This window comes from Puma concolor, chromosome C1 (assembly GCF_028749965.1).
Source record: "Puma concolor isolate L17-30 chromosome C1, mPumCon1.1.hap2, whole genome shotgun sequence".
Taxonomy (NCBI): Eukaryota; Metazoa; Chordata; class Mammalia; order Carnivora; family Felidae; genus Puma; species Puma concolor.
This window is the reverse complement of record NC_141674.1, coordinates 222,233,513-222,250,072: the sequence shown is the minus strand read 5'-3', so window position 1 is coordinate 222,250,072 and position 16,560 is coordinate 222,233,513. Positions and strand designations below refer to the sequence as shown.

At 66.6% G+C, this 16,560-nt stretch overlaps 3 protein-coding genes across 3 annotated transcripts in view; 1 reads left to right on the top strand and 2 right to left on the bottom strand.

Moving 5' to 3' along the window:
* Positions 1-841: 841 nt before the first annotated feature.
* On the bottom strand, positions 842-10,717 carry RNPEPL1 (arginyl aminopeptidase like 1). The gene is made up of 11 exons (XM_086720132.1): positions 10,066-10,717; positions 6,573-6,713; positions 6,087-6,238; positions 5,477-5,593; positions 5,063-5,298; positions 4,666-4,779; positions 4,058-4,170; positions 3,673-3,781; positions 2,455-2,685; positions 2,238-2,380; positions 842-1,777 (listed from the first exon to the last, which is right to left on the bottom strand). Exons 1-11 carry the CDS (start codon positions 10,606-10,608, stop codon positions 1,490-1,492), a joined length of 2,187 nt encoding a protein of 728 aa, XP_086576258.1. The 5' UTR covers positions 10,609-10,717; the 3' UTR covers positions 842-1,489.
* Positions 10,718-11,104: 387 nt separating this feature from the next.
* ANKMY1 (ankyrin repeat and MYND domain containing 1) overlaps positions 11,105-16,560 on the top strand; it is a 49,824-nt gene continuing 44,368 nt past the window's right edge. The window contains exon 1 of the mRNA XM_086720121.1: positions 11,105-11,763. The gene's annotated coding sequence lies outside the window, so the exon portion shown is untranslated. The remainder of the gene's footprint in view (positions 11,764-16,560) is intronic.
* DUSP28 (dual specificity phosphatase 28) lies at positions 13,680-15,770 on the bottom strand. The gene is made up of 2 exons (XM_025934501.2): positions 15,273-15,770; positions 13,680-14,885 (listed from the first exon to the last, which is right to left on the bottom strand). Exons 1-2 carry the CDS (start codon positions 15,672-15,674, stop codon positions 14,730-14,732), a joined length of 558 nt encoding a protein of 185 aa, XP_025790286.2. The 5' UTR covers positions 15,675-15,770; the 3' UTR covers positions 13,680-14,729.

The following is a 16,560-nucleotide window of genomic DNA, read 5'->3' as shown; positions in this document are numbered from 1 at the left end:
GGGTGACCAGCCTTCTGGTTCCCAGGTTTCTGGGCTGAGCGGAACCCCACTCAGCCCTAATGCACAAACCCACGCTAATGGAGACCACCCGAGATGCTGGGTGCGTGGGGACCAGGCCGTCCCCCGGGGCAGAGGGGTCTAGAGAGCAGAAAAGTCCACAGGATACTGGTGACCTGGCGGCTGGGCGAGACGCTGCAGTCCTCTCAAGTCCCAGCCCCCTGTGCAGAGCGCGGCTCTGTGCCCGGGGCTGGCCTGTGGCCCAGGTGATGTGTCCTTTCTGGGCCTGGCGTGAGGCTCTGCAGGAGACTGAGCCCGTGGGCGATCGTAAGCAGAACCCGGCTCAGCCCTTGGCCTCAGCGGGTGCGTCACACCCCCCCCTTCCACCGCTCAGCCAGTCGCCTTCCGTGGCGGACACCCAAGTGGAGTCCCCGACCTCCTTCTTCTCTGAGCCCCACTCGCACCTGTAGCGTCTGCTACGGTGGTGCCGGTGGCTGTTGGCCCTTGGCCATCCAAGATCAGACTTGCCCCCACCTCGCACCCCTGCCTTTACTCCAGCTAGGGATGGGGGCCGCCCCTGAGAAAGGCCCAGAGGGAGGGTGGTGACAAGTGGCCTCCTCCGCTTTGGTGTTCGAGGGCCTGGGCGGGGAGGGCGGGGCTGGCCTGCTGCTGGTCCTCAGAACCCCAGGCTGCAGGGCAGGATCTGGGGCCTCTGAGGGCAGAGCCAGGAGTGGCTGGAGTGCAAAGGAAGCCCCTTCCGCCCCATCAGCAGCCCCCTGCCCGAGCACAGGCCAGGGTGGCCAGGTGCACGCGGAAGACGAGCTGGGACGGACAGGCCGGGGGGGCTGTTTGCAGAGTGGAGGTTTAATGGGACGATCACGGTGACCCGGCTGCAGGGCCCCCAGGCCTCTCCCTCACGGTGGGAAAGAGTACCAGCACCAGCACCACCTGCCCTCTTCCCTGTGGGGTGTTACAGCCGCGAGACAGACTGTCCTGGGGCCCGGGACCCCGTGTTCCCTGAGGGGCTAAGGCTTTCTGGGGACCCCTTCCCAGGGAGGTCCACCCTCTCCTCAGTGTCCCCTGACCTTACACTAAGGGCATGTCTGTGTCCTTGTCCTCTGCCAGGGGCCGGCTGAGGCTGCCGACCCCAGCAGCGGGGTGCGGGACTCCGTGGGCAGGAGGCCCGCCGTGAGGACGGCGCGGCCCGGGCTTCCCGGCGGACGTAAGGCACAGTGTGGCAGTCGCCGTGGGACTGCGGGGCTGTCACCCCGGGGGCAGTGCCCGGCGGTCAGTGTTGAGACAGGCATGGCGTGTGCTGGCCTCTCCGGGCCTGCAGTGCAAGAGAGCTGGGGGACCAGGTCCACGGGCCTCGCCGGCCGTGAGGAGGTCCCTGGCAGAGCCCGCGGGAGGGAGCTCACGGCCAGAGGCGAGGCACAGTCACGGCGGGCCCGGGGCTACAGAAGGCACAATCGTGGTGTCTGGGAGGTCAGGGCTAGGCAGACACGTTGACGTCCCTGAGAGAAATGGCGGCGCCGGGGGCCTCGTCCCCGAGCAGCAGGGCCGGTGCTTCTGGGTCCACCTCCGAGTCTGCTCCGGCACCGCCTTGTTCCGCGCTGGGCTCGGCGCCAGGGCCCAGGCCCTGGGACAGGATCTGCTGGATGGTCCTGCGCAGGTTGGGGTGCAGCCGGCCCTGGGTCTGGTAGAACACCTCCAGGGCGAAGGACTTGAGGGCGCCGGTGCAGAGGTCCTCGTACAGCGGGATGGTGTACATGCGGGACATCTGGGGAGGTCGGCACACTGTGGCCCCGGCCCTTCCCTGGCCCGGCCTGCCAGCCCAGCCACCCCGGCCTGCGGTCACGCTGCCGGAGGCCTCTCAGCCCCCACCGCTGCGGGCCTTCCGCAGAGGCCTCGTCTCCAGGGAGCTTGGGTCCAGGGGCAGTGAAGGGGGACAGGCGTGCGGGACGGGGAGGCTGGAGCCTGGGACCCTCGGATACCCCTGGGGCCACAGTCCGGGGGCTGGACTGCCCACGGGCGCAGGACCCGGTGTGCCTCGACCTCCAGCCTCTGCTCCCGGCTTTGACCTCTGGAGGACACGGCCTCCCCTCCCCTCTGGTGTGTGTCCCCAGCGCCAACCCAGACGCCGCATGTCTCCCACCTCCTCCCGGACACCATCCGTCCTCCCGGAGGCCCGGCCTGCTGAGTGAAGCCGTGGGGGCGGGGCCTGGTGCGGGAGGCCATACCTGGCTCTCGAGGAACCGCCGGACCCGGTGGAGGTCGGGGTAGTAGTCGTTGCGGACGACGATCTGCAGCCAGCGGATACGGATCTCGGCGTTCATGGAGTCCAACAGGGACGAGTAGCACTTGGACAGGCGCATCACCACCTCTGCCGGACCACACGCAGGTCAGGGCCGGGCAGGCACCCTCCGCCCCAGCCACCCTGGCGGCCGCAGGACCTACCCTGGGGCAGCGGGGACCCATCCAGGAGCCGGTCCAGGAAGAGCGCCGTCTGGAAGGTCCTCCACTTGGAGATGTCAATGGCACTGGCAGAGGCGGCCGCCTGGTCCAGAGGCTCCGCGGTCCACAGCTGGAAGAGGGCCTCCACGGGCCGGGTCAGGCTGGAGCCCTGGGACAGGTCCGGCTCGGCCAGTGGGGGGCCCGTGGCGTTGAGCCAGCGCTCGAACTCCAGCCCTGCCGGAGAGATGCCGTCCTGGGGTCCCCGCCCGAAGCCAGCTTGCCCCGGCGACCCCGGACTCTCAGAGCGTCCCCGGGTGTGACCGTCCCAGGGAGCCCCAGGGCAGGGGCAGTTAGGGGAGGCCGGGGTCCGCTCTGGCGCCTGCCACCTGGAGCTGCAGGAAGGGCTTCTGTGAAGCAGCGCAGGGAGGCCTGAAGACTGAAGCTGGTGGCTGAGGGCCCCTACCCCCCCCATGCTTCTCATGGGTACAAAGCAGCGAGGCACTTTAAACCCAACCTCAGTGCCCGGGGTGTGTGTGTGGGGGGGGGGGGGGCGGGTGCACCGAGGCCTCAGGGAGGGGTGGGGGAGCAGGGGGTGGGGCAGCGACCTGCTTTAAAGCCTGGGGCAGCTGGGGGGGGGCACACGTGCTGCTGTTCCCCACCCCCAAAGGCCCTCGGTGCTTTTATTAATCCTTCCGAAACCAAGCCACGCTGCCCACGCCTCCCAGCCACGCTTCATTGCTCTCTGGCAAATCTTGGCTCTCCCTAGGCGTCCGACACCTCGAGTCTCTCCTTTGGCCCCAAGCCCTCGGAGCCCCAGAGACACCTCTGTGGGTAAGGCACAGGTGGGCCAGCTGGCCTCAGGCAGCTCTGAGGCAAACCTCCCTCTGCCCAGCCAATCATGCCCCAGGCCTTTTGCACACGGTGCCTACTTTTCAGCCTGCTTGACCTAAGGGCTACCTCCTCAGGGAAGCCGCCTGGGCCCCACGAGGCTGGGAAACACACTGTCCTCTCCGCACCCACGGGGTCCCAACCTGAGGACCGTGCCATCCAGCCAGGGTTGGCTGACGGGGGGCAGACGAACCCAAGGGGGGGCCTTTCTCCAGGCAGGAGCGGCATCCTTTGCAGCAGAGCCTCCCCGCCCCCGCCCCCGCTCACACCCGCTGCGCCCCTGGTGGGCGGAAGGCTAGCCGGACGCGGACATGTGGCCGGCGGTGGCCTCACCTGCCCGGCAGTCCACACTTTGCTCCTTCAGCTCTGGGAAGAAGCTCAGGAAGGAGTCCAGCAGGTCCTGGGCTACCACGCTGGTGAACTTGTACTTCTCCACGTAGGCCTGCGCAGGTGGGGCGGGGCTCAGGAAGGCTGTGGGCTGGGCGCACCAGCCTCCACCAACGCAGGGGTGGGCGCAGAGGCACCCGGTGGCCACGTGGACCTTGCCGAGTGGCCGAGACCCGGAGGAGCCAGAGGGAGGAGGCGGTGCCCTGCACCGCTGCCGTCAGGCCCCCCTGGACTCCACGCCGCCCTCCAGGACAGAAAGCAGCCGCGGGAGCTGGGGAGGGGCTCAGGGCGGGTGGAGGGCAGGGCCCGTCCCGGGGAGAGGGCTGCTCACTCGGAGAAAGTCGTCAAAGCGCTGGGGGTCTCCACACAGCTGGGACAGGTAGTACACGAAGCAGTAGCCCTTCTCGTACGTAAACAGGTTCATCAGGTGGCTGGGATTCACTCCTGCAAGGGGAACAGCCCTGGCTCTGGGCGGTGTCCCGGCCCTCCCACGTCTGGCGGGAAAGGGGGCCGGGGTGGTCGGGCGCTGCGGAGCAGGAAGGGCTCACAGCTCCTGTCCCTCACGTCCCCAGAGCCCTGGGCGCACGCCGATGGGGCCTGCCCTGCCCGCGGGGCCTTGGAGGAAACCGAGGGCCCGCACATCACGGTGGCCAGCGCTCAGAGCCCGTGAGAGGCGGCGGCAGGCTGAGGGAGCCTACGGGAGGCCTTCCTAGGGCTGGGGGCACCCAGCCTGGCCTTTGCAGGGATCCAGCCAGAGACGCCACAGCCAGAGGAAGCAAGGGGTGGGGAGGCCCTTCGGGGCGACGTCTGCAGGGCCCAGGGCAGGGCCTGGCGGGAGTAGCTGGTGAGAGCGGGTGCCTGGCGGGAGCGGGTACCTAGCGGGAGTGGGTACCTGGAGGGAGTACCTGGCGGGAGCAGGTACATGGCAGGAGTGGGTACCTGGCTCCAGCTTGACCTGCAGCTTGCTGACCGGGCTGTCCTCTCCGAGGAGCTTCATCTGCCTGTGCAGGGCATCCAGGCGGAAGGCCGTCTCCAGACAGGTGAAGGCAGCCCCTGGACGGGGACAGGAGGGCAGTGGAGGTGGGAGGGGGCAGGGCCAGCCTGAGCACCCGGGCAGGTTCGAGGCCGCTCCCCGCCCTGAGCCTCGTGGGGCTAACCCAAGACCAGCCCGCCGGACACGCACGCGGCAGGGGACCGCGCACCCCAGGGGCCGGGCTGGGCTCTCAGCCCCTTGCACGGTACCCCGGACGGCCCTGGCCCCGGCCTGCATGAGGCCGCCGTGTGGGGCTCCTACCGTCCCCCCACCCTTCCGCAGCCAGCCAGCCGGCGGCAGTACCGTAGGTCTCAGTGGTGATGCGGCGCTGGGCGTAGGTGGCCAGGCCCTCACTCAACCACATCTCCTCCCACGTGGCGTTGGTGACGGCGTTGCCGAACCAGCTGTGGGCCACCTCGTGGATGACGTCGATGACCAGGAACTCGTCACTCTCCAGGATGGAGGAGATGATGAAGGTGAGGCAGGGGTTCTCCATGGCCACGATGGGGAAGGAGGGCGGCAGGAAGACAATGTCGTACCTGCCCCGGGCGGGAGGGCGGGCGAGCGACCGTGAGAGGCCCGGGGGGCCTTCCTCCCCCGGACATCAGACGGGGCACCCTCCCCGTAGGCCCTCATTTACCCCCCGGGAAGGCAGGACTTGCCCTCTGACCCGCCCGCCGTGTAGCCCACCGGGCTCCCGGGCGCCCCGGGACATACCTGCCCCACATGTACGGCCCATACAGCCGCTCGGCTGCGCTCAGCCACTGCTCCACTGCGCCCGACAGCTTGCTGGTAGCCGTGGGCAGGAGGCACGGCTCGGCCCACACGCGGCTCCTAATACAGGGCGGAGAGGGTGGGCAGAGGCCGAGCGGCCCCCACCCCACTCGCCCGCAGGCCTTCCCTCTCCTTCTGGGCTCAAATACCACCCACGCCTCCGAGAGCAGTCAGCCTGCTGCCCGCCACCCCACCTCACGGGAGGGCCGCCACGCAGGCCCTTCCCGCGGCAGCGGCCGAGCCACACGCCAAGGGGGTGGCTCGGTTCCCCTTGTTGCTGGGTCCAGATAACCCACCCAGGCTCGAGGGTGTGTCGGGCTCTGGTGTGGCCCCAGCAGGAGGACGCTAGGGAGGGGGAGAGCCCCGGCTTCTGGCCGGGGCCGGGGGAGGGTGGGGTAGGAGGAGCCCGGCAGTGCGAAGCAGCGGGAACCACGGTGTGGGGGTCCTCGGCAGGGCAGCCACGGACGCGGGCCTCGTGTCCAGCCCACGGCGGGATTTCCCCCCAGCCTGGGCCCCAGGCAGCAGCAGCTGCTGCAGGAAGCGGTGGCCCTACCTAGGCCCGATGTCTGCCGGCTGGAGGTCCCCGGCCACCAGGGCCACGAGGTAGGCGGGCACGGGGTGCTCCATGTGAAAGCGGTAGACGCCCTCCTCCTCCACGTACGTGCTCTGCGTGGCACTCATCAGCACCTGCACCCCCGACGGGGCCTGCGTGCGGGGAGACCCCACCCATCAGGGCACCCCATGTCCTCGATGGGGAACCCCGCATCCCATCCCCCCGCAGGGCGCCCCACGTCCGCGATGGGAAATCCCACGCCCCCTGTCAGGGTAACCCATGTCTTCAATGGCGGGTCCACAGGGTGGGTCAGGGAGTCCCGTGTCCGGGGTGGGGAGCCCCGCCCCCCTGACGGGCACCTCTCCTCCCAGAGAGCCTCCATGCTACGCTGGGCACCCCGGTCAGGCTGCCCCCCCACCGCCGCCCTGCGCTGGGGCTCCCTCTCGGAGGGTGGCGAGGAGGTGGGCCAGGCTGGCGGATGCTGACCTTGACGACGGCCGAGTAGGTGCACTTGACGGCGGGCGTGTCGAAGCAGGGGAAGAAGGAGCGGTTGCACACCGAGTGGCCCTGGGTGAAGACGAAGGGCTTGGCGTTGCCGTAGGTCAGCTCGGGGTCCAGCCACCAGATCTGCAGGCGGGCAGCGGGCAGGGCATCAGCGCCACCCTCCCCGTCACGGTGGGCCGCGGCCCCTCTCCCCGGCGAGGCGCGAGGGTCCCTGTCCCGCGGAAAGCATCACGTGGACAGGTGGCCGGGACACCTCTGCCAACCACGCCTTATTTCCGGGAAGCTGGGCAGGTTTCCTGGGGAGAGCAGGGCCTCGGGGAAGTGGCCCTTGACCGGTGGTCCCACTCAGGCTTCTCGGCCCCGGGCCTCTGGGGACTGCGGCCAGAGAGGAAGACAGTGAGGGCCTGGGGGGTGGGGGGAGATGGTCCCACTGGGCTCCTCCAGAGCCAACAGCCACTCCTGGTCACTGTCGCTCGCCTGCGCCTCCGGCAGGCAGGGCAGCTGACCCAGAGCTCGGCCTCTACTACGTCACCAGAGCCAGCAGGAGGCCGTGCATCCAGGAGCCAGCCCAGGGAATTGAGCCTCCTGGCCCCTGCTCCTCCTCCCCGCTTCCAGAGGGAAACTGACGCCCAGTCTGAAGCACGCCCAGATTCTCACAGGCCGGCAGCGGGCAAAGCGAGCCAAGAAGGTGCAGATGGGGGGAAACCAGAGCTTCCTGATGAGCCACACACTGGGAGGGAACTCCTGAGCCCAGGGCCGCCCCTGGGAATGCGGTTATCCTCGCCAGGAGGGACCCCATGGGGGGATGGGCTCCGGGCCAGGAGAGGAGGGCCGCTGGTGCACGTGCGCGGCCCCTGAATCTGTTCTTCACACGCTCCCCTCTGTCAGCACACGATCACTGAAGCAAACCGGGTTGTTCCTCGTCCGCTCCAGCGCCCAAGCGCACAAGGATCCTCCCAGGGCGGTTATGAAAGGACCCCAACCCCCCACAGCCTCTGCAAGTGATGGCTTGGTGGAGTCCACAGCTGCGGGCCACCGCGGCTGCGGGCCGGCCATTGACGGCGTTTCACGCTGAAATCACAGAAGCGGTGGACACCAGATCCAGGGGGGCCTCCCTTCCCCGCAGACCACAGACCCCAGACCCAAGTGGATCCCTAGACCCGGGGCAGGGCTGCCTACCCGGCCCCGGCCAGACGCTGGCCAGTGTTCACAGGTGTCTTTAAAACTTCCCTCTGGCTGCTCTGTCTCTGTCCCCTCACTATGGGCAGCCCGTGGTGGCATCTTCTTTTTCTGCTGACCCTCGACGTGCACAAGGCCTGTTTGTGGAGCCTGTTCAACACTGCAGACTCCCAGGCCCCACCCCAGAGCTTTCTGGGGCCAGGACCCAGGAATCTGCATTAAGGAGACTCTGCAGTGGATGGTGTGACCGGTGGTCCTTGGCCCACGCTGGGGACGGGCTCCCGAGGTCCCCCAGACCCCCTTCAACCTTACTTCCCCCTCTCACGCCTGCTCCACCACCACAGCCTCCCCTTCCACTGACTCCTCCCTCCTCTGTGATCCTCCTCAGGCTCCGCCCAGCTCAGCCCCCCACCCCCACCCCCATTTCCCACTCGTCATGTCCACTCCTGGGCCCAGCCAGGGAGGGCGCACCCCGCACTGGTCTCCCCTTAGCCTAGCAGAGACCAATGGGGTCCACAGTCCTCCCTGGGAGTGGGGGGGCTGGGGCAGACCCCCAGACAGGCGGGACCCTGCCCCAGAGGTGAGCCACCAGGTCCAAGGGGCAGAGGCACAGTTGCCGATGGGCTGGTGACGCCTCTAGACATCACAGTGCAGGAAGAAAGCTGTCCTTGACAGGGTGGGTGGGATTCAGGAATGGGACGCAAGAGACATCCCAGAGTCTGCAGCACCCTAAACTGACTCTGGAGGTGGGGGGACCCAGGGGCAGGGCCTCCCAGGAAGCGACAGCCTCACCTGGCACAGGATGGGTTTAGGGATTTAGGCCTGAGTCCTCCAACAAGCCAGGACGAGAAGGGGACTGTGTGCACGGTCCCCGGGCCCTGTGGCCTTCACGCAGGACAGCGGGTGCCTGAGGTCAGACGCCAAACCCTGTGTGCTCTGCAAGTGATCCAGCTCACGTGCCAGGCCCCTGTCACCCCACCCACAGCTGCGCAGTCTGTGTGGGGACCATGGCGCCCCTCCCTGCTCCAAGCACCCGTAGGAAGCCCAGGGACAACGGCCACTCTTGCTGGCAGCCTGCTGAGGGTCCGGGCCCCACCGTTCTGCTACTCATGGCCTTGAGTGGACCGGACACGAGGGTTCCAAGCTCACAGAACAAGTTCAGGGAGAAGCACACCTTCGTTCTCACTGCATGCTGGGAGCGTGTCTGCCACCTGTCAGAGCCCCAGCCTAGCTGAGCAGGCAGCGGAGGGGGGGGGGGCCAGCACACTGGTGGGGGCTCAGGGGAGGAGGTGGGGGCGGGGCCTGCTCAGGGCCCCCAGGAATCGGGCAGGAAGCCCGCAGGTGTGCGTCTGGTGCAGGCTCTTCCCATCCTGACGTCACCTTGGTGGCTCCTGGCCTGATGCCGCTACGCCACCTGTCCCTTTGCAAGCTGCGGGCAGTGACAGACGGAACCTCTCAGGGCCTCCCAGAGCCGCGTGCGTGTGGTGTACATGGGGGAGCGGGGTGTCACGCGTGTGTTGTCCACATGGGGACCCACGGAACCAACCGCGTGCCGCGGGGACGGAAGACCTGCTCCTTCCTGGAAGCCTCACCACGGAGCAGGGGTGCCGCGGACACAGTGCCCCACCTGCGCCACCCAGGCTTCTCGGCAGAGCCTTCGGGCCGGTGGGCGTCCCGGGCCCAGAGCCCGGCAGAGCCTCCGTAAGTAAGTGCCTGTGGGGCCACCCGGCTGCAGCATCCACCAATCCTCGCGCAGGGGGGCCCAGGGCACCAGAGCCAACCCGGCCCTCTCTGTCTCCGCTCTGGCAGGCCTGTCCCTCATGCCACCTCCAGAGAACACATCAGGTACCCCCAAGTCCTCTGAAGACACAGGTCCCACGGAGGCCCTTCCACGTCCGACACCACCCACTGGCCTGCCCCGGTGCCAAGCTCCGGCAGATGTATGGCTTGGCTTGTACCCACCAGAGGCGGCCCTCGTCCCCAAGCAGGGACCATCTCTGCACGACTGAAGGGAGAGGCCTCCCTTGGTGGCATGCAGTCCCCTGCCCCCGCCGGGCCGGCACCAGGACTCTCGCTCAGCCCAAGTCTCCTAAGACTCGGAATCACTGAGGGCACCTGAACGGGGCCCCAGGGCCAGGGGGAGCAGTGCTAGGCCAGAGGCCACGGACCCCTGCAGGTGCCCTCTCTGCAGGTGCCCCAGGCGCAGAGCCCGGGTTAACGCCCTCTAACCTGGCAGCGTGGGGAGAGGCCGCCCAGAGACGGCCCTGAGACCAGCCCACAGCCCCGGCGGACTCACGGCGGGGGCGTCGGTCGAGGTGTAGCGCAGGATGACCTGGAAGGGCTGGTGCGCCTGCAGCTCGGGCGGCAGCGTGACGGTGAGCGAGGAGCCGTAGTCGGTGAACGGGTCCACCCTGAAGGCCAGCGGGCAGCAGTCGGGCTCGGCGCCGGGCGCCTCGGGGAAGGCGGGCAGCGGGGGCGGCGGCGCGGGCCCGGGCCCGGCTGCGGCGAAGGCGAAGGCGCAGGGCGGCTCGGCGGCGGCGGCGGCGGCGGCGGCGGCGGGGGCGCGGCGGAAGGCGGCCGAGTGCAGGCGCAGGGCCGGGTGCGCGTCGAGCACGAGCGCGCGGGGCGCGGGCCGCAGCGCGCACAGCTCGAGCACCAGGCAGCCGGCCAGCTCGCGCGCCTCGGGCCGCAGCTCCAGGCCCAGCTGCAGGTGGCGGAGGCGGAAGAGCTGCGCGCTGGAGGCCGAGGCCACGTCCAGGGCGGGCGGCGGCTCCGGCGGCGGGCGGGCGGGCGCGGCCTCGGCGCCGGGCGCCTTGCAGCAGCAGCACTGCGCCGCCATAGCCGCCCGCGCTAGGTGAAATCCATGGGCGGCGGCCGCGGCGGGCCGCCGGGAGCGGGCGAGGGGCGCCGGGCGGCGGCGGCGGCGGCGGCGGCGGTGGCGGCGGGGCGCGGGCACAACAGGAAGTCGCGCCGGGAGCCGCCCGGCCCGGCCCCGTGCCGTGCACCGCCCCGCTCGGGCTCCGCTCGGCCGCCGCCGGGGGCGCTGTGCGCGGGGCCGGGCCCGGGGAGCCGGGGACGCCGTGCGCACGGGACCGGGGCGGGGCGGCCGAGGGAGCTGGGCGCCGAGGGGGACCGGAGGTCCGGGGCGCTCCTCCGGGGGCCGGGCCGGGGAGCCGGAGGCTCTGGGAGCCGGGGACAGGTCCGGGGGGCAACACGTGAGGGGTTGGGACGCCGTGCGCGAGGCGGGGCTGGGGAGCCGGGAGAGCTGTATGCGGGGGGCCCGGGGACACTGTGCGCGGGGATGGGTACTAGGTGCGGGGCGGGCCAGCAAGCCGGGGAGGGGGGTGTTGTGCACTGGGGGACCGGGGCGCACAGGGGCCTGGGTGCCTCGGGTGACCGAGCGGCATCCCAAGCCCTGTGCGCTTCTCTCCCGGCTTCTCAGGGCTGCTGTGAGCCAGGTTCCTAAGGGTAGTGGCTGCTTAGTGCGGTCTCTGCTTGTGCGAAGCCTGGAAGTGTATACACCCCTCCCCCCGCGCCCCCTCCATCGTGAGGCCAGTAGTCTGTGTTGCGGAGCCTGGGGGCCTTAGGACTGTGGTGTCATATAAGGTAGTAGTAGCCGCTTGTGGCTGTTTAGATTTAGCCAAAATGTTAAGTTTATTCCTCCGTGGCACTAGCCATACCTCAGGGTCTCCAACCAGTGTGTGTAGGGTAGTGTGTGGCTAATGGCAACCGTACTGGATGGAGTAGATGTTCATTCTGTTGGACAGTGCTGCCTAGAGGGCCGGCAGGGCCCCGGAGACGAGATTGTTGTTTAGGAGGTGGTGTTGGGGAGGTAACAGGGATCTGGTCTGCCCCCATGCCACCTTGCAGGGTCCTGTCCCGCGGCCTGGATCCAGAGGAGAGGGCTGCAGACCAGTGAGGAGGTGCGGATGCCCAGTGAGCAAACATCAGGTGGATCTTGAAGCCTTGGAATGTGAGGGGCCACCCTCTGAATGTAAGAATTCAGATCTTTGGGGAGAAGGGGCTTTTTGGCCTGGGAGGGCATCCAGGAACTTCACACACCTCTTTTCTCTGCTCAGTTGTGGTGTGGGACGGAAGTTGCTCCTGACCAAGGCATCATCCCCGAGTAATATTTAACCCTTCTGGACTCTGTCCCCATCTGTAACCCATGTGATGGTGCCCACCGTCCTCCCTGGGGGTGGGGGAGGGATGGGGAAGGATGGTCGGCTGGGAAGGAGGCCCATGTTCGCTGATGTGGAGCATGTGCACTGAGACGTTGCTTTAATTTTCCCATGGGTCCTCGGGTCCCCATGTGTCCTCTTAGCAGGGGTAACACAACCTCCCTGTTGGGGCACCTGGCTCAAACTCACCAGGAGCCCCGGGCTCACACAGCCACCTGAAGGAGGAGGTCAGTCCTATGTCTGAGACTCGAGAGAGGAGAGCGGGGGTCTGATTGGTCCTCACCAAGTTCAGGTGGCCCAGTTCCCGCCCAGGTGGCAGTGGCCCCAAAGTGCCAAGGGTGGAGGGTTTTAGATGGCACTCCCAGCTTTATGAGCTTCTCAGAGCCCCTTCCCCCAGGCCAGTTGGTCGGGGCTGGAAGGACATCATCAGGACTGCACTTGGATGCCCACACTAGCCTGCCCCAGCCCCCCCCTCAGGCGGGTCGACCAACCATCTGTGCCCTCAGAAGCCATCAGGGGCTTCTTGCCCTCCTGGTCCCCTGGACTTGGGGGAGAAGCAGTTACATCTCATCCCTTCCCAGCTGGAGGGCCCTGGGCATCTCCCCAAGGTGAGTTCTGCACACAGGGTGGAGGGAGGAGAGGTTACAAGCAGTTGACGCCCTGCCTGTGCCCCAGCCTTCCAAGCCTAATGCTCACGGATGGGCACCACTGTTCAAGTGTGGCATGCTAGGGAGGGGAGTAGGTCCCCGGCCTCTCCTGCCAGGCGGATGTGCAGGCAGGCGGAGGTCCTCGGGAGAGCTGATCTCTGCCAAGAGCCGCAGTGAGATGGTTCTCAAACAGAGCTGGTGGGATAAAACACTGACGGGACCCACAGAGGTCTTTCAATCTGGCCCAGCTCTTGCACCTTTGGTACCTGGAGCCAGGGCAGCCCGCCAGGGGGTGTCCCATGAGAGGTACATGGACGTGGGGGGGTCCCATCCCAAGTGCCATGGACATGGTGGCTAAGAAGCTGGGCGCAGGTCCTGGCGAACTGCTCAGCTCACCTGCCAAGCGGAGACGTGGCAACAGCTTCCTCACAGCGAGGGGTTGACGGAAAGGCGACACGAGGTGCGAGGCACTTGGAGGGAGTCACGGCAGCAGGCAAGCCCTTTATAAAGGTGGTAGAAAGCGGCTTGGCTGCAGGGAGCTGCAGAGCCACGTGGAGAGGGGCTGGGCGCCAGCTACCGGGTGTGGTGTATGCGCTGAGCCGGGGCCAACGCAGGGGGTCAGAGCTCAGGTGCAGGTGTAAGCGGGGTGGGGAGGGAGCCCCTTTCACAACCATCTCCATGCCTCCCGGCGTGAGCTTCCCATCGGACAGCTTTGGGCTCTGCTGAGTCAGGGGTTACGTTCCCAGGTAGCATGTTTCCACCAGGGACACGCACGTTCCCCTGGATGGCTGTTCCAGGCTCCCCGGGCCACTGACACAGCGGGCAAATCAGGGGTTGCTCTGCTGGGTGGAGGGACTGATCCTGTCTTGCCGGGAGGAGGACACTGAGCTCAGGACATTCTCCTGATGCGTCCGGTAATCCCGCTCGTGTGGTAGGTGATGGCGGCCACAGCAGTAACACAAGCAGGGCCACTCAGGGCCCTTCAGAGTGAAGGCGTGAGTCATCTCACCGGGAAAGACTAGGACCAGCGAGGTGCTGGCTGAGGAGAAGGGAACATGAAATGACTAGCGGCAAGAGGAAATGTTAAAAACTGATTGTGATATTTTATTAATTACCTTATTATGTATACAGTAGCGTATATTTACCAGGGACTGTATTCTTTGTAACTCACATTATAACCCAGTTTCCCCTTTTTCTTCTTTCCCTTTCCTATTTAAGGAGTGTCGATGGTGATTAATTTTTTTTAAGTTTATTTATCCTGAGCGAGGAGAAAGAGCGAGTGAGCAGGGGAGGGGCAGAAAGAGAGGGAGAGAGAGAATCCCAAGCAGACTCCACACTGTCAGCAGAGAGCCTGACACGGGGTTCAAACTCACAAGCTGCGAGATCTTGACCTCAGCTGAAACCACAAGTCAGACGCTTAACTAAGTCACGCAGGTGCCCTATGGTGATTCATTTTCTACAGTCTTTAGGCCATAGGAACCAGGTGAGGGGTGTCTGAACCAAAAGAGGAATCAACACACTCACATGCACAGGTGGCCAGTGCGTCTTTGAGATGATGGTGGCTGCAGGATGTTAGGCTGTAAGATAGGAGGTGGGCACAGGCGCCCAGAGCCCCAAGGGTGCCCGTGCTAGGCTGTCACGCAGCCTCACATCCTGGCCTGTGTATGGTAGAAACTACAAGTCTGGGTCCCATGCCGGATTCCAAGATGGGACCAGCATGAGGTTTGGGAAAAGCCCCTGTGGCCTTAACAGGTGGCAGGCAGTCAGGACGGGGGTGGGGGGTTGGGTCTCCAGGACTCCTGTACATCCCATCTTCTGACCTTGGCTCCCTGGCCTTGCTCTCTGTATTAAATACCTTCCTGCCTAAAATTTCTCAAGTGGTATTGACTTTCCTGACCAAGCCCTGTTGATAAACCTAAGGAAGGGATGCTCTCAGTCCCTTCCTAAGTGGATACGCTCCTGCAGTACCGTCAAAGGGCACAAGAGCTGCATTTAAGGTGAAATGTAAACTCTGTACGACAACGAGGAAGAAGGGAAGGGAGGAGGAAGATCATCCTCCAGGCAGCGCTTGAACTACCTTCAACTCCATGCGCCCTGCTTTGGGCGCCGGGTCATCTCCAAGGGTTGTAGGACTAGGGCTCATTCTGGAGCTCTTCTCTCGTTCGGGAGCACGGTCCCGAGGGCTCCCCGGGCGGGCAGGACAGGGACTGCAGGACCTCCTCGTACTTCTGAAGCTGAGCCCAGAAACCCGGGTTGGGCTCGGCCACCGGGCGGGCGCTCTTCACCGCCTGAGAACAAGAAGGTTAGGCTGATCCCGGCGCCAAAGGTGCTCCGCACCTCTAACGCCCAGAGGCCCGCCGCACCTGGAAGGCCCGGCCCACCTGGAAGGCCCGCCCCACCGGGCAGGTCCGTCCCACCCGGGGCCCCTCCTGGGAGCCCCGCCCCACCCGGCAAGTCCGTCCTCCCCGAGGCCCCACCTGGAAGGCCCGCCCCACCCGGCAAGTCCGTCCTCCCCGAGGCCCCACCTGGAAGGCCCGCCCCACCCGGCAAGTCCGTCCTCCCCGAGGTCCCACCTGGAAGACCCGCCCCACCTGGAAGGCCCGCCCCACCCGGTAGGTCCGTCCCACCCGGTAGGTCCGTCCCACCCGGGGCCCCTCCTGGGAGCCCCGCCCCACCTGGAAGGCCTGTGCCAGGCTGAGGCCGCGGTGCCGCATGAGGTAGGCGGTGCACACGGCGGCCGAGCGGCTGCGGCCGTTCTTGCAGTAGACTAGGCAGGCGCCGCCGGCGCGCACCGCGGCCTCCATGGCGGCGCAGGTGGGCTCCAGGTGCGTCAGCAGGTCTTCGGCCGGGTCGTCGAACACGGGCACGCGCAGCTCGGCCACGCCGGGCGCGCTCGGGCCGGGCTGCTGACGCGAGACGTTGACGCACAGGCTGACGCCCGCGCGCTCCAGCAGCTCTGGCGCGGCCGCGGTGCGCGCACTCCCGAGGAAAAGTGACGGGGCGATGCGCGCGAACGGTGGCGGCGCGGGCGAGGCGGCCCCGGGGGCCCCGCAGCGGACGGGTCCTCCCGGGTCCATAACCGGCGCTCAGGCACCCGGCCCGCGGATCTAGTTTGGGCGGCCGGGCGGACCGCCGGGCACCCCCGGGTCCTAAAGGGCTCCCGGGGACCCGCCCGCAGGGCCTTGGCTGCCTCCCTATTGGCCGGCCGGAGCGGGGCTCCTTCCCCGATTGGCTGCGGGTAGGGATGGCGGCCATTGGCTGGCCTCGTGGTTGGGAGGACGAGTGGGATTGGCCGCAGTGGGGTGGGCGGGGCCGGGACGCTGGGATGAATGGGCGGTCCCTGGGGGACGCGGAGGTTTCAGGAGCTGCGATCCTTCGCGCAAGGGCGGTGTTTTCGGTCAGCTGGCCTGCGACACTGCCCGACGCTGCGACCGCTGCGGCGCCTGTCCCTGCGAGGGGTGGGGGTATGGTTCACACACGCGGGCACCTGCCCAGAACGGGTCCGGTCGGGCCGGGGCCGCAGGGCCGGAGGGCCGCAGCAGGGCTCCGGGAGGTGGGCTTCTCCTCAAGCTGTGCTGTAGTGCGCAGGACTGGGGTCCGGTCCGGTAGCCTCCCGGTCGTTTTGTTGGTAGGCTGCTTGGCTTCGAGTACGCTTAGTAACTACGCATGATTGCATTGCCGCCTGATGTGCCTTTTAGAAAGCTCTATGTTCCTTTTTACCTGCTTCCTAATTGCTCTTTGTAATTTCTGTATCTTAGTTTCACTTTAATTGTAAAACATGGTTCGTATGAAATAAAGCTGTCTGCCCTTTTCATCATTTCTTCGTACACCCATATTTATTTTTTATTTTTAGTAACTTCTGGTTCATCGCTGTAACTTTTAAAAACTGAGATCATTTATTGCCCAACATTTACTATGTAAGAAGACTTCTTCCGTAGGTTTTTTCCCCCTTTTTAAACAATT

Excerpts from the sequence above, each read along its gene's own strand:
- RNPEPL1 (XM_086720132.1), bottom strand. The coding sequence starts at position 10,608 with ATGGCGGCGCAGTGCTGCTGCTGCAAGGCGCCCGGCGCCGAGGCCGCG. Across the intron at positions 6,714-10,065 it reads CCTCGACCGACGCCCCCGCC|ATCTGGTGGCTGGACCCCGA; the intron begins GTGAGTCCGCCG and ends GCCCGCCTGCAG. Across the intron at positions 1,778-2,237 it reads GGCGGTTCCTCGAGAGCCAG|ATGTCCCGCATGTACACCAT; the intron begins GTATGGCCTCCC and ends CGACCTCCCCAG.
- DUSP28 (XM_025934501.2), bottom strand. The coding sequence starts at position 15,674 with ATGGACCCGGGAGGACCCGTCCGCTGCGGGGCCCCCGGGGCCGCCTCG. Across the intron at positions 14,886-15,272 it reads GCCTGGCACAGGCCTTCCAG|GCGGTGAAGAGCGCCCGCCC; the intron begins GTGGGGCGGGGC and ends TCTTGTTCTCAG.